Source organism: Tripterygium wilfordii, chromosome 4, assembly GCF_013401445.1.
Source record: "Tripterygium wilfordii isolate XIE 37 chromosome 4, ASM1340144v1, whole genome shotgun sequence".
NCBI classification, from domain to species: Eukaryota; Viridiplantae; Streptophyta; class Magnoliopsida; order Celastrales; family Celastraceae; genus Tripterygium; species Tripterygium wilfordii.
Window position 1 is genome coordinate 13,544,118 of NC_052235.1, and position 13,217 is coordinate 13,557,334.

The 13,217-nt window shown below is 35.7% G+C and overlaps 2 protein-coding genes across 3 annotated transcripts; both read right to left on the reverse strand.

The window, feature by feature from the left end:
- Window positions 1-1,090: 1,090 nt before the first annotated feature.
- LOC119996985 (polygalacturonase-like) lies at window positions 1,091-3,606 on the reverse strand. The gene is made up of 4 exons (XM_038843761.1): window positions 3,169-3,606; window positions 1,926-2,215; window positions 1,609-1,837; window positions 1,091-1,312 (listed from the first exon to the last, which is right to left on the reverse strand). The coding sequence occupies exons 1-4, from the start codon at window positions 3,604-3,606 to the stop codon at window positions 1,091-1,093; spliced, it is 1,179 nt and encodes a 392-aa protein (XP_038699689.1).
- A 3,142-nt stretch (window positions 3,607-6,748) lies between these two features.
- LOC119997865 (4-hydroxy-tetrahydrodipicolinate reductase 2, chloroplastic-like) lies at window positions 6,749-13,217 on the reverse strand. 2 transcript variants are annotated; one of them, XM_038845088.1, is made up of 9 exons: window positions 12,972-13,217; window positions 11,762-12,110; window positions 11,147-11,384; window positions 10,094-10,227; window positions 9,932-10,006; window positions 8,970-9,071; window positions 7,924-8,033; window positions 7,260-7,347; window positions 6,749-6,990 (listed from the first exon to the last, which is right to left on the reverse strand). In XM_038845088.1, exons 2-9 carry the CDS (start codon window positions 11,942-11,944, stop codon window positions 6,922-6,924), a joined length of 999 nt encoding a protein of 332 aa, XP_038701016.1. In that variant the 5' UTR covers window positions 11,945-12,110; window positions 12,972-13,217; the 3' UTR covers window positions 6,749-6,921. The 2 variants fall into 2 exon arrangements, with proteins under 2 accessions (XP_038701016.1, XP_038701017.1); XM_038845089.1 differs by lacking the exon at window positions 12,972-13,217 and adding an exon at window positions 12,440-12,605.

The following is a 13,217-nucleotide window of genomic DNA, read 5'->3' on the forward strand; positions in this document are numbered from 1 at the left end:
CTTGTTTGGGCGGACTACGAGCCAGAATATGAAGATTGCGATGCCAATAAGGACGATGATGGTGATGGCGATTTAAAGGAGGAGGCTTAAGAGACAGCAGCAGCCGCAGTTGGAGCTGCGTCCACGGCGGTTGCTTTTTGGGGGTGGGATTGCTGGGCCGTAGAAGGCACCGTTTAAGTGGGATTGCTGTTTATTTGCCATAAGCAAGAATGCCTTGAGAAAAAGAGAAAACAAGTAAATGAAGCTCGGTGAGGCAATTGATCGAACACTTAGTGGACAATGTGCATATCAAAAGGCAATATGAGTATATATATATATATATATATACACATAGGTTGCTTAGCGTAGATTTGGTTTTCTTTCTGGGCGTCGCGCAAATGAGGTTATATGAACAGCGACAAGAAAACGTTATCATCCTTGGAAACTTCAAATGAAGCACACAACACGGCAAGACTTTTCCTCTAGGCTATAACGTGATCGAGTTACAGAGTTTCATTGACCAAATCGGAATGTGTTGGAATAACATATCTCATGAGGCTGCACTGTAAGTCACACAGTTCCGCCAGCAAAGGCTTCAGCGACTTGGTACTTCGTACTTGTTGCATCAATTCAATTTCATTGCAACCTCGAGAAGCCAGTCAATTAAGCCGGGTACATATATATGTATATATGTAAATATATATGTATTTACGAAATATTAACATGCCCAGACCCTGATCCGGATTGAATTTCGACGCACTTAATTGATCAAATTCGGACAACCACCTAGTCACTGAACTCCTTTTTTGGACATATCTATGTTGTTATGGTAGTCATGAAATCACCACAAAATAGATGTTTGTGTCAGTTTAAAGCTGTAGGATTGAAGCATTGTTGTTTATTAGATGATCTAGATTTTTGGTTTCGATAGGAAAGTTGTAATCTCATAATTTAATTCATAGGAAAAACTTTGGATGTAGGTGGAGTCATAAGGTAAAACTGAATACATCCAGTGATATATGCGTATCTATATGAATGAGTACAATCCTCATAATATTAATACGTACTGATTGTTGTTTAATAGTAAATAAAGAAATATTGTTTTTGTTCTCTACAGCAAACAGCTTGAGGGCTCAACTATACCAGAAGAGGATCCATCAGCATTAACACAAGAGGCATGAGCTACTTGGTTCTTGTAAGTAAGCTTCACATCTTCCATTTTAATACCACTACATGCGTACTTCTTGCTACAATCCAATTTAACCGCAACCTCCGTCGCTGATGAGCCATGGATGTCTAGGTATGCCACATCGCTTATTTTCACCCCAGAAGCCTGTCAATCAATTAACCTCAAATATATTACAAATCCATTCGGAGATATCAACCATATATAATTTATAAGCTAACTTATTTTTCACAGCTTATAAGCTCTACCAAATGCACTCTATATGGGTAGATCAATTAATTCATCGCCAAAAGAGAAAAATGTTATAGTTTGGTCTATTAAAGTGTGAAATGAGTCAAAATGGCCGCTCTTAATGACCAAACTGCAGCTTTTTTTTATTGTCTAAGTTCTTATGTACTTTATCTTTTAGAGACCAAAAGTATATTGTCAATTTGATAATTTACCTGTCCGGGACAATTCTTTTCGTCGGGGCAGTAATTCTGGTCGATAACGATCGGGTTGTCAACATTGGTCATGGTGCAATGTTGGAACAATATGTTCCTTGCAAAACCATTGCTGGGTCTTCCCCATGACTTGATTCTCACTCCATTCTCTGTACCAATAAATTGAACACTTGTGACTGTCACATTCTGAACCCCTGCCTCTTGAAAGTCTTTCCCCAAACTTCCAATGCTGCATCAACCAAACATGCGTTAATTTCTTCAATCATCAACAGCTATTGATATACTTAGTGTCGTAGTGTGCAAATTTTTGTAATCACCTAATGCCATGGCCAGGACCGCAAGCGATGTTCTCGATCCAAAGGTTGGTGGTGCCTGGACCGACCGAGACACAATCGTCGCCTGTAGCAATTTTGGAATTCAATATTGTAACGTCAGTTGATCCTTGAACGTGAACGCCATCAGTGTTGGGACTATTTCCGGCGGCAGAAACCTTCACTCCTTGCACTTTCACGTTGTGACAGTCATTGATGACAATGTGGAATAGTTGGCTATTTAAGGATGTTAATCCAGCAATCACAATGTTGTTTGAATTTTCGAACTCCAATGACTGCAACATGTAAAATCATAATTAGAATTTTAGTTTTGCAACTAAAAGAAATGTACAATTATTAAAGTTTAACAAAAGACATCACATGGAGTTCAGGAATTGCTTCCAGCAAATCTGCAAAACCAAAAAAATCTAGAAGACTCCTGATTATGCTCGAAAAAAGACTCCTAATTAATCCAAACGGTTGACTGTTGATGTATTATCACCATTTATATAAAAAAAAATTAACCGAGAATAACTCTGTATGCGTTCAAACTTGAATTGGGTTAGGCACACACAAACTCGGAAGGCAGGTTAGTTGAATCGAGGACCAGAACAAATAGGTTGTCGCCCCCCACCCTAATTTAAAAAAATTAATTATATACTTATACATGTATAATATATTCATGCAAGAATGAGCTTAGGTCTTATACATGTATAATATGTTTGGGCTTGGCTGCAAAAGATTTGTAAAAGATTTTTAGTATTCAAATGGGTCTTGCAATCACAACATCAAATATTGTTCCTAAAGTAGTAATAATATCTCTATTATCTCATTGTTAACATTTTTATTTATTTCATGAGAACAAATATCAAGATGAATGTGCATCAATAATTTCATTTTCAAATAATTGTGCTAGTTTAGAATCGAATGTCCGATCTAGGACGATATTCTTTACGCTCTAAATCCAAAGAGATAATCAATTAAACTATCGTCAAGTGGTTCCAATTTATCAAACCACTCTACTTCGTATTATATATATTAATCAAACAATTCAAACCCATTAATTAAATCTGAAAAAATTAAAATTTGGGTGATCAAAATATCAAATAAGAATTAGTACAGTGAAGAAAATGATGCTGACGATTGATTTTGCACGGAAAGACATAACTACCCCTAGTCAATTCTACATGAAATGAAATAATATTTATAACGTAAATGAAAAGGTGAGCAGAACATATATAGTAGATACCGTAGCGCCTCTGCGGCAACTTTTCTTCCCGGAAGCCTTGCAAGCCCACAAGGAAGCACCTTGGCCGTCCATCATGCCGCCGGATACAGTAACCCCATTGACATCCCTAAACATGACCCAATTGGCCGCATTCAAGTCAGAAGGAGCCACCAATGTACCATCAATTTGGACAACAATGGCAGAATTCTTGCAAGGACCATTGAACACCACATTGCGAACAAAGAACCTTCCTTTAGGGACATAAATGTTGGCTGGACCTTTGGAGCCACAGGCCTTGACCCATGAAGCAACAAAGGCCGGTGTGGAGTCAGTCTTGCCATCTGGTCTGGCTCCATACGTGACCACATTGTATTGTGAAGCCCCAAATGCTAACAAGGGTGAATGAGAGTATGTAAAGAGAAGCACAAATGAGACAAGTATATATGTATATGCTGCCATAATTTTGTATATATAGAATGTTGCAGAACAGAATGAGAGAAGCTGTGTGGAACGTGGAAGGGCTTTAGGAGGTATTTATAGCAGGAATTCATTGCTTGATTTTATACACATTAATTATTATTAAATAAATAAATAAATAAAGGGGAAGATGAGAGTACACGGATACTCCAATCATTCCTTAATTTCATCGATTTTCCATGTACGTTTGTCAGCAGGTAATTTATGATAAATTAAATAATTGAATATTGAATATATGGGACAAAAATGAAGCCCACATATATAAAATCATGATATTGTACAATATTATGTTGTTATGCTCTTGGATGCTACAAAAGTGGCTCAACAAGAATTCAATATTTTGTTTTTCTTTCTTTAAAATATTTCTTCAAATTTGGGAATTTGCAAAAAAAAAATTGTTTACGAATTAAATAAAAACTAATTAATTAGAATGTTAATTGGCCTTTACGTGAGCTATATATCATAATTGTCTTTGTAAGAGTTCACTAATATATATATATATATATATATATATATATATATTCACTAATGTTGGAATTTGAAACCAAAATTTTAGTTAGGCTTTGAAGATATATAGGAGTCTCGTCTGCATTTTTCTGTCTTCAGGTACATAATGTATCTTATTTTAAGGACATATAGTGATGGGGGTTTTATAATATTCTTTTTATTAAAAAGAAAAATAGTACATGCAGTGATGGGACATATATATATATATATATATATATAGCACTGTTTGTATAGCAGAAGATGATGGTCTATACAGTATTTAGAAGAAAGATTACATCAACATGTCTTAAAAACAAATGTACGTATAAATTGGGGTTCAATGTTTTAGGGTTTGAAAGCTATACAATACAAGTAATTCAACATTAAGTAGTGTTAGGTAGTCCATATAGTGGTAGTCCAAGTCTCTTAAATGAAATTTTAAAACGTTTTAACTCTCAAAATATATGTTAGATTTTTTAAAAAAATTATATATTCAGAATCAACACATACTCTTTCTAAGAAGGTCTATTGTTGATGAGTTTTATCGAGTAAATCTTAATTCCATTATTTTTTTCAATGGAGTTTCTTAATTTCATTGTTTTTTCCACTGAAGTTTCAAAAACAAATGAATTCAGAAATAAAACAATGAATTTTAGACTATGGTTTAAAAATCATATAATCTATATTAAAATAATAAATTTTGAACAATGAATTTTGAGATAAAAAAGTAGAAATAAAACTATTTAATTGATTAAATTAATGGAATAAATCTGTTGGTCTCTCATGGGCTACTAAACTGATGGACTACATGTCATTTTCTTCAACATTATTGTAGGATATTCCTTATTTCAAGGCTTCCTTGTTTTAGGCAGGCTTTGCTCGTTACATGGGCACATTGAGTAATTAAATTAACGAAAATGACATGTAGCCCATCAGTTTGGTAGTCTAAGGGAGCCCAACATGTTTATTCCATTGATTTAATCAATGAAATAGTTTTATTTTCACTCTTTTATCCCAGAATTAATTGTCCAAAATTGTTAGAAATTTGGACGGGGGGTTTGCCCATATTATATGGACCTAACACTTGTGTGGCTTTTACTTGGCAATGAAGGAAAGTCCGTTTTTACTCAAAAGCTTAAGCTAATAAGTTGGGGCCCCCTCATGCCTTATAAACCACACACCTTAAATCCCATCCCACCTGTTTCATCGAACCATGATTAGAGGTGCTCATCTACATGGCATTGTCTTTGCATGCTCAGAGATGGTGATACACATGTCATGGTCGTGTACTCAAATGTGGGAGACCTCAAATTTATTTCTTTAAGAGGTCACTTTTTTAGGCTTTAAACATATACCCCAATCAGACTCTGATATCATGTTGAAAATTCACACCCCCATATATATCAACTATATTGTTCGCAAAGCGAACATTTGTGCAGCTCAGGTTAAATTTGGGTGATCATTGTTAGATTTTTAGAGCAAGTTTGAATGATGATGATTTTTTTTTACCATGTCCCAGGTAGGAACCCACTGCTGTGGTCTACTAGGCTACACTTGATCCAGCAAGAGGTCTTGAATATATGCATGAACATACTGCTCAGACCTATTTATATTAGTCGGGGCATTAAATTCGAAAATGTATTGATATACCAGAATTTCAATGCAAAGGTAACAGTAACATCTTCATTGCCTTGGCATCTATTTGAAGCCTTTTTGAACTGTTGTGGACTGAATTATTTGTGTTAATTACAGGTTAATGTTTCAAGGTTCAGAACCACTTAAAACAAACACGAATGGGTAGAGTGGAAGCAATTGCTTTGAAGGAGAAGATTGTTAAGGAGAACTTGTAGCATATTGTTGTAATTCTATCATCATATATATGTCCTTCAATTCCTCTATGTACGGAAAGTTCTTCAATGGCAGAGAATTCTCTAGCGATTGGAAATATATATGTTAATTTTCTCAATTTTTTTTTGAATCTTTCAATTTAACGACTAATTATTCACAACAATACACCTTCAAAGTGTTAACGTCGTATGCTTTTACTATTTACTCTGTGTTAAACACTTATATAGATATAGACTTTTGGGTTAATTAATATAAGATAGTATAGTTCGTAACAAGCGCCAGTTTTAAAATACTTTCTTAATTGCTCAACGGTAACAATTATTCAAACCATCGATATAAAATGAATAAAAATGGAATTTAAAAAACAGTGAATTATAATTACATATGCTTCGATCCACACCCTAAATTACTTCAAATTTATGGACAAAAATTGAAAAAAAAATTACACCACATTTAATTTACAATATAATTAAAAAGTACAATTATGTACCACGCAAAGCACGTGCATGACCCCTAGTTTTATTCTAAATCTAAATAGATCCAGGTACTCAATTTAAACAACTGCTCCTGAACCATGCCTTCTAAATTAAATTCTGTGAAATGATTTTTGTGGATGAGAAAAACTAGTATTCTGGCCTGGTTCTCATTGTCTATCGTGATATCTATTTTCAAATGGTCTATCATGGGTTCAACAGGTCCAAAAACTAAAAACACCTGTTACTTGCAATACTGCATCCAGAAAATTATTCAGCATCATGTGATGAGGATAGTGGTGTTAAAAGAAACAGGAAATAAGGAAAAAAAAAAGCTAATGCACACAAATGCATATGCAATGTATGACTACTACACCAAATGTGGCAAAGATAGCATTCCAAAATTGTCTTCCTAAATGTCAAGAATAATCTTAATCATCTCGATTTAAAATGTTAAACCATATTCCGATACAACAGCAGCAAGTGATTTCTATCGCATATTCCCCTCTCGCAAGACGTCAATCATGTTATATATACGTTTGTCTGTCTTTGACTGGACCTGCGTTTCACATAAATTTACAGTATCACATAGTGCAAAGCAAAACTAATCCAAAAGGAATGTACGAGACGGAAACAACCAACCACATTGGCATTAACAATTCATATTATAGGACTTCTTGTTGCATCAAATATAATCAAATAATGTGATAAAACCATGATTATAGTTGCGGTTCATTTTCAACGATGTTTTAACTTCTTACGAGCAACTGCAAGACTAACGAGCAAAGGAATTGAATCAACCAAGAAAGGAATGAAATGGAATCTCACCTTCTTGGCTAGAAAAATTGCAGCATCAACAGTACCCTCAGCATATATTGATCTACCACAAACATTATGTTGGAACTCAAAAGAAACGCTGCCAAAAAGGACAAAACAAGGGGAAATAAGTCACCAAATGCTAACAATGGTCCGGAAAGTGCAGAAAAAGCAGGTGCCAGGGGTTCTTTATTACTGTATTTGGTCTATTATTGGAGATAAAAGGCGCATGCTAATTGTGTTTGGCTCAAAAGGGTTAACTGTTAACCACTTATGGTTAAACTGTATTTGGGATGTGAAAAACTCTTAACCTGTAAAACTGAACTTTGTCTTATATAGGGGATAATCCATTATAAGTAGTGTAAAATATGAGGATAGTATAAATAAGGCAAATTAGGGTGTAATGGGGAAGCAAAAAAGAGAATTTTTTTTCCTTTTACACCCTCTACACTACCCCTCTCTCAGGTAAGAGCTACCCTCAATTTGAAGGTAATTGCATCCCATTTATAAGTTACCCCCCACAAGCCAAACCCACTTAAAAGGGGTGAAAGGTTACTCCAGTATTTTTCATCCATTCCCTCCAACAACAAACAGACCCTTAAAAAAAAGAGGCATAATAGCTGCTCCATCACAAGAAAGGGAAATAATGGATGGTAACCATGATTTGTATTATTACGTTTGGTCAGGTGATGTGAGATGATACAAATGGAAAGCATGACCAGTCAAATGCTCCTCTGGAACTCCCACCATCTCGATTTGTTGCCTGGGATCCCGGATCATTTGTACCTATAAAGTTCGAAGAAATGAGGACTATCAGGACAATGGAGGGGGAGAGGAGGAAGTGGTGAGTGGTATTGTTACAACAGAAACGATAATATTGATTCATTTAGCATCTGAACAAATGGTGGTATCAAAATATACTCAGAAATACCATAGATTTACTAAAGAACAAAAGCAAATTAAACCAACTATAAAGTAGAATTTTGTACAAGACAGAGTTCCTCAAATGATAAAAGTATAGGTGACAACATCTTGGATGCATAACAATACCGCCTGTCCCACATATTTCTCTGTTTTTTTAAGAGGTCAAAAAATATATTTTTGTCAAGGAAAAGCACAAAAGGGGTGCTAACTCCCCATACAGACTTCTTTTTTCTTCATTTTTTGAGTGATCAACAGAAATCGTATCAAGGGAAAGCACTAAAATCTTATCAAGGGAAAGCACTAAACAGGTGCTATGTTTCAACAATCTTTAAGAAGCAATATATTACGTCTAAAATTATTTCCATTTACATATGCATCCCAATTCAACCCAAACACCACAATTCGCAAACAATCTGTCCTTTACCATGCCCACTGGAGGCTCCACAGTATCAATACTTCTTAAATGCTGGTGTCATGTAATCCACCAGATAAAAATTAAGATAAGAAACGTCTAACCCAATCTTGATGACGGAGTACCGCTACATTAAGATATTAATTTTAAATTTTCATAACACGCAGAATGGAGTTTGTATAAGCAAAATTTTCAAGAATCCATGTGGAAAAAAAAAGATGATCATGGAAAGTATAGCCATGGTATGACTATGAGGTCAGCCGAGATCATTGTCTACCAGAAGTTCAGTCAGCAATTACCTTTTAATTTTCTGTACTGATTCAGGAGTTCTCACTATAATGACAATAATGTAAATGTCATCCGGGAAATGCATGCATTAAACAGACCTGATCCACATCAAAAGATACGCCCAGCTTCTGAAAGCAAGATATTACAGCCTTGGCAGTTCCAGATGTGTCCAATTTACCTGCTTGATGAGACTCCATCACCTAGGATCATAAGCACATGCATAAGCCAGTAAGTCACAATGATCAGCCTACCACAATTAACTGATTAGTTTGTAAAATTTAACCATTTTCATAACAAAAAAAGTCGAGAGTAAAAAGGTCTGATAACACCAAATATCTACAGTGTGCATCTAACTAGGCATTTCACACCAATAAGACTAAAAAAAGTGAATCATTTACAGTTGGAACTTAGAAGGGGGAAGAAATTATTATTGATTAGACCTGAAAGAAGAAAAATATACTAAAAGAATAAAATAAAAGGACCAGAGAAGAAAAGAATATTAGCACCTTACTATTAAGAATAGCATTACTTTGAAGGAGAGATTTCACAAGTGACAAAGCAGCAAGCTATGCCAGACACAAACTAGATTTTCATCATTATATTGCTAGTTCAATAGTGTTTCAACTAGGTCAACTGGTGTTGAAACATGACCACCTATGTGCATCTTTGTATTTAGAACTAGTTCGATATCGCATCATGAATTCAAAAACAGTTAAAATAACCCACTAAAAAAAGTTATACAAGGCATCATAAATTTGGAAGAAAAAGCTTTGAGTTGATGTATTCCGCGTACTAGTTGGCTTAATTTTATGCCAAGCCTTTGTTTAAATAACTTACGCCTCATCCACTAATATACGCAGACAAATGAAATCCCTAAGAACAATAGCAAAACAAAGATAGAATTAATTAGGTATATCATATGCCTAAGCAATGAAAATCTTGAAATTTTAAGCTCGTTAACCGTGTTGATATATCCTTATGCTTTATACCAATTATGAGCTAAAAAAAAGAAACTTAGACGAATACGTGACCTCAAAATGTGAAAAGAAAAGAGAAGAACCTCTAAGGAATACCCAGAGAAGGCTCCGGGAAATTGATGAGCCATGATTTCCATGGCTGCAAGAAATGCAACAACCTAGCAAAGCAACAAGAAATAGTATGAAACAAATATAATAAATTATAAAATTATTCATGCTCAATGAAAATGATGCATTCTGATTACCTGTTTTCCCATCTGTGGGGATATGACAGCATAAACCTTTGAATCATTCACGGTCTTATACAACCGGTCCCTGTCGCCACCAGTTGTTCCCATAACAAAGGGGACTCCAACTTTGCAATAGAGCTCTGCATTTTCTGTATAACATATGGGGTAAAAAAAAAAGAAAGATACAATCAGGAAATAACTCAACTGCAGCACATAAATTGTCATAATAATGTATTTTATTTATATGTGAGTGTGTGTTTATGTATATATATATATATGGAGTGCAACCCAAGAGAAGCAACTACAAGTCAACTAATAAGATGCTATCAGAAAAATTATTACAGTAGCTGGAAAGCCAAAACTTCACAGTCCATAGCCAGTTATCTATAAATTGGTCTACTAAAGAATCCTTGAAATTAAAACTTCTGCCATTTCTTTCCAAACCAGCCAGGGCACACTTAAAGCAGTAGTTTATATAGCATATTTTAGTTTCTGCCCTAAACCCCTTTGAACCCCTAATCAGATTCCATATTGAACTCCAAACTCTCACAGTCCAGTTGCAATAGTTAACGATCACAAAATTATCTATGATTTTTCTAAAAAGATATTAATCGCAAAGAGTGAATTTTGCACCAGAATTAATTAGATTTCAACCCATAAGTTGGATCACCATCACTGAACTAAAGATAGACGATAACAACATATACCCAAATAAAAGAATCCGAGTAAAACCACATATATAATAGACAGCCTAACATGTTCAAATTTCAATGACAACAAATCCCCCATCGCACTGCATAAGATATTTTTATTTCTTTTGAATATCATGCAGGTCATTCATTTCCAGTTTTAGAAATTTACATCTGAATTTCTCTAGGTGAAAAAAAAAATCAAAATGAAGTAAAGTAGAAAAGTGGTAACTAGCAAGTAAACTCATTGTGATAATTGCTCTTCAATTTTTCCCTCCCTTTTCAGGTCAACATAAGCATCTTTGCACATTGAATTTAGTTCCCAATCTTCCATTTCCCACAGTAAAAATAGGAGGAAAAAATTCCTATGTGAGCTTACCATTCACTGCACCAGGCACAGTATAGTCTACCACAATTAGGTTTGGGTGTTCATGAAAGGCAGAGGAAAGGACTTTTTCTCTCTCAGAAGGACCATGCACCTGAATATCTTTCCCACACACTCCCACAGTTTGCCCAGACTCCTCTTCAGAGGCAAATGATACAGGGAGAACATCAAGCCCAGCTGCATCTGCTGCTTTAATAACAGCCTTCCCCATTTTGCCAGTACAACCATTTACCTGAACAAGATTATCTAACATTATATAAAAAAAATGTAAAATGTATAACTGAACCAAGTTTTATGGAACTGTTCTTATTGGAATAATTTCACCAATTCCCACATAACCTTCCAAGAAAATATAACAAAAATTCAAACAAATATCCTGACTAGTGACAGGAAAATCATATGAAACAGCAGTGAACCTATTCGTGCAAGCAGCAAAAGAATGAGCACAGCAATGGAAGGACATTATTTACACAGAGAGAAATAGGCCTCACCCAATCTTACAAACAAAAACACAGCAACATTCTTACAATTACATATGCAGATTAATACCTCAATCTAAGCAATTTAATAAATTAGGCATTATGAGGTTTGCGTGTTGTGTAATGTTACCATGATTGGCATGCCAATGGGGTCGAACTGTTCGACTGAGACGGTAGTTGACATTGATAATACAGACACACACTTTTGCTTTTGAACAACAATGGTATTCCAAGTCTTATTGCTATGTCTACCTTCTTTGCCTCCACAAAAGAATGATAAACTCCACGGAGCGGCTTTAAGCATGGAAGCCATGGGAATGAGATTACAGAGAGACAGCAAGCAAGTGATATGGGTGGCGGCCGGTAATTTGGCTAGGGTTTAGGGCTTAGGAAAATTGAATGCGTGTGAACTGTGAAGCGAGCAGAGGACTCTCAGTCTGAGACGGTGGACCGATTCCCAAACGAATTAATCTCTACATCTGCAATGCGGTCACAAGCAAAAATCAATATGTGCAAACCCAAACCAGTAAAGATATTTCAACTAATTCTCGAATTTAAGAATTCAACTAATTCAATAATTTAAGACAGGCTACAGAAGACAGTAGAAAGCTCAAAACCAAGACAGATGCTCAAAATCAAGATTCAAGACATTATCAGGGACATAGAAACTAGAAAGCTCAAGACGGTAGAAACTACACACTACACACTCTGTGTTGAGGAGGACCAAAAAAGATTCCTCTTAAATCTTAATGAAAGACAAAGCTGTTCCCATCAAGAAAAAATTCAGGAGAAGTTAGAAGAATAATACCAAAACATTCACTAATTCACGTGGAGGAAAACCGGAAAAGACAAGCCCACGGATTGTTGATGATAGATCGAGCGAGACTCGAGACGGAAGACGGGAAGAGTGCCAGAGGTAGGGATTACCATGGGTAGGGTCGGTTGATTATCGGCCAATAATCCAACCGACCTGACCAACGGACCTTGACTGGAATTCAAAACCATTACCTTATCCAACTTTGTGGGTCGGGTAATGGTTGCCAACCAATGTTGTCGGTTGGTTAATGGGTGGGGTGATGGGTACACCCGACCTCTAGCAAATCGGAAAAGACTCCAAACTGATAATCCAAAACAAAAATACATTCCAAACAGGTTCCACACAAATACATTCCACACAGGTTCCATAATCTACAAAAAATACATTCCACAGGTTCCATAATCGACACTACAGTAATAAACAGGTTCCATTCAATCCATCGTTCCAATCCATAATCCTTAATATCAAATTCTCAATCAGTCATGTGTCAATCTGATAATCCAGCAGCAAATACTGAGAGTACCTGAGTGTTGCTTCCGAAGATTCAAAGAAATCGAGAGACGAGGTTCACGGCTTCACGCAGCGTGAGTGTGACTGTAGGAGCGAGAGACTAGAGAGTTGGAGTCTTGCTGTCTTGGAGAGCACCCAGAGCTGAACTGCAGTAACAATGGAGTGACGAAACCACGATTGTCGAATTTATGTCTAGGGCACCGCTTGACTGCTTGAGAGTTGGACAGAGATGACGACTGAGTAGTTCACTCCTTGATTT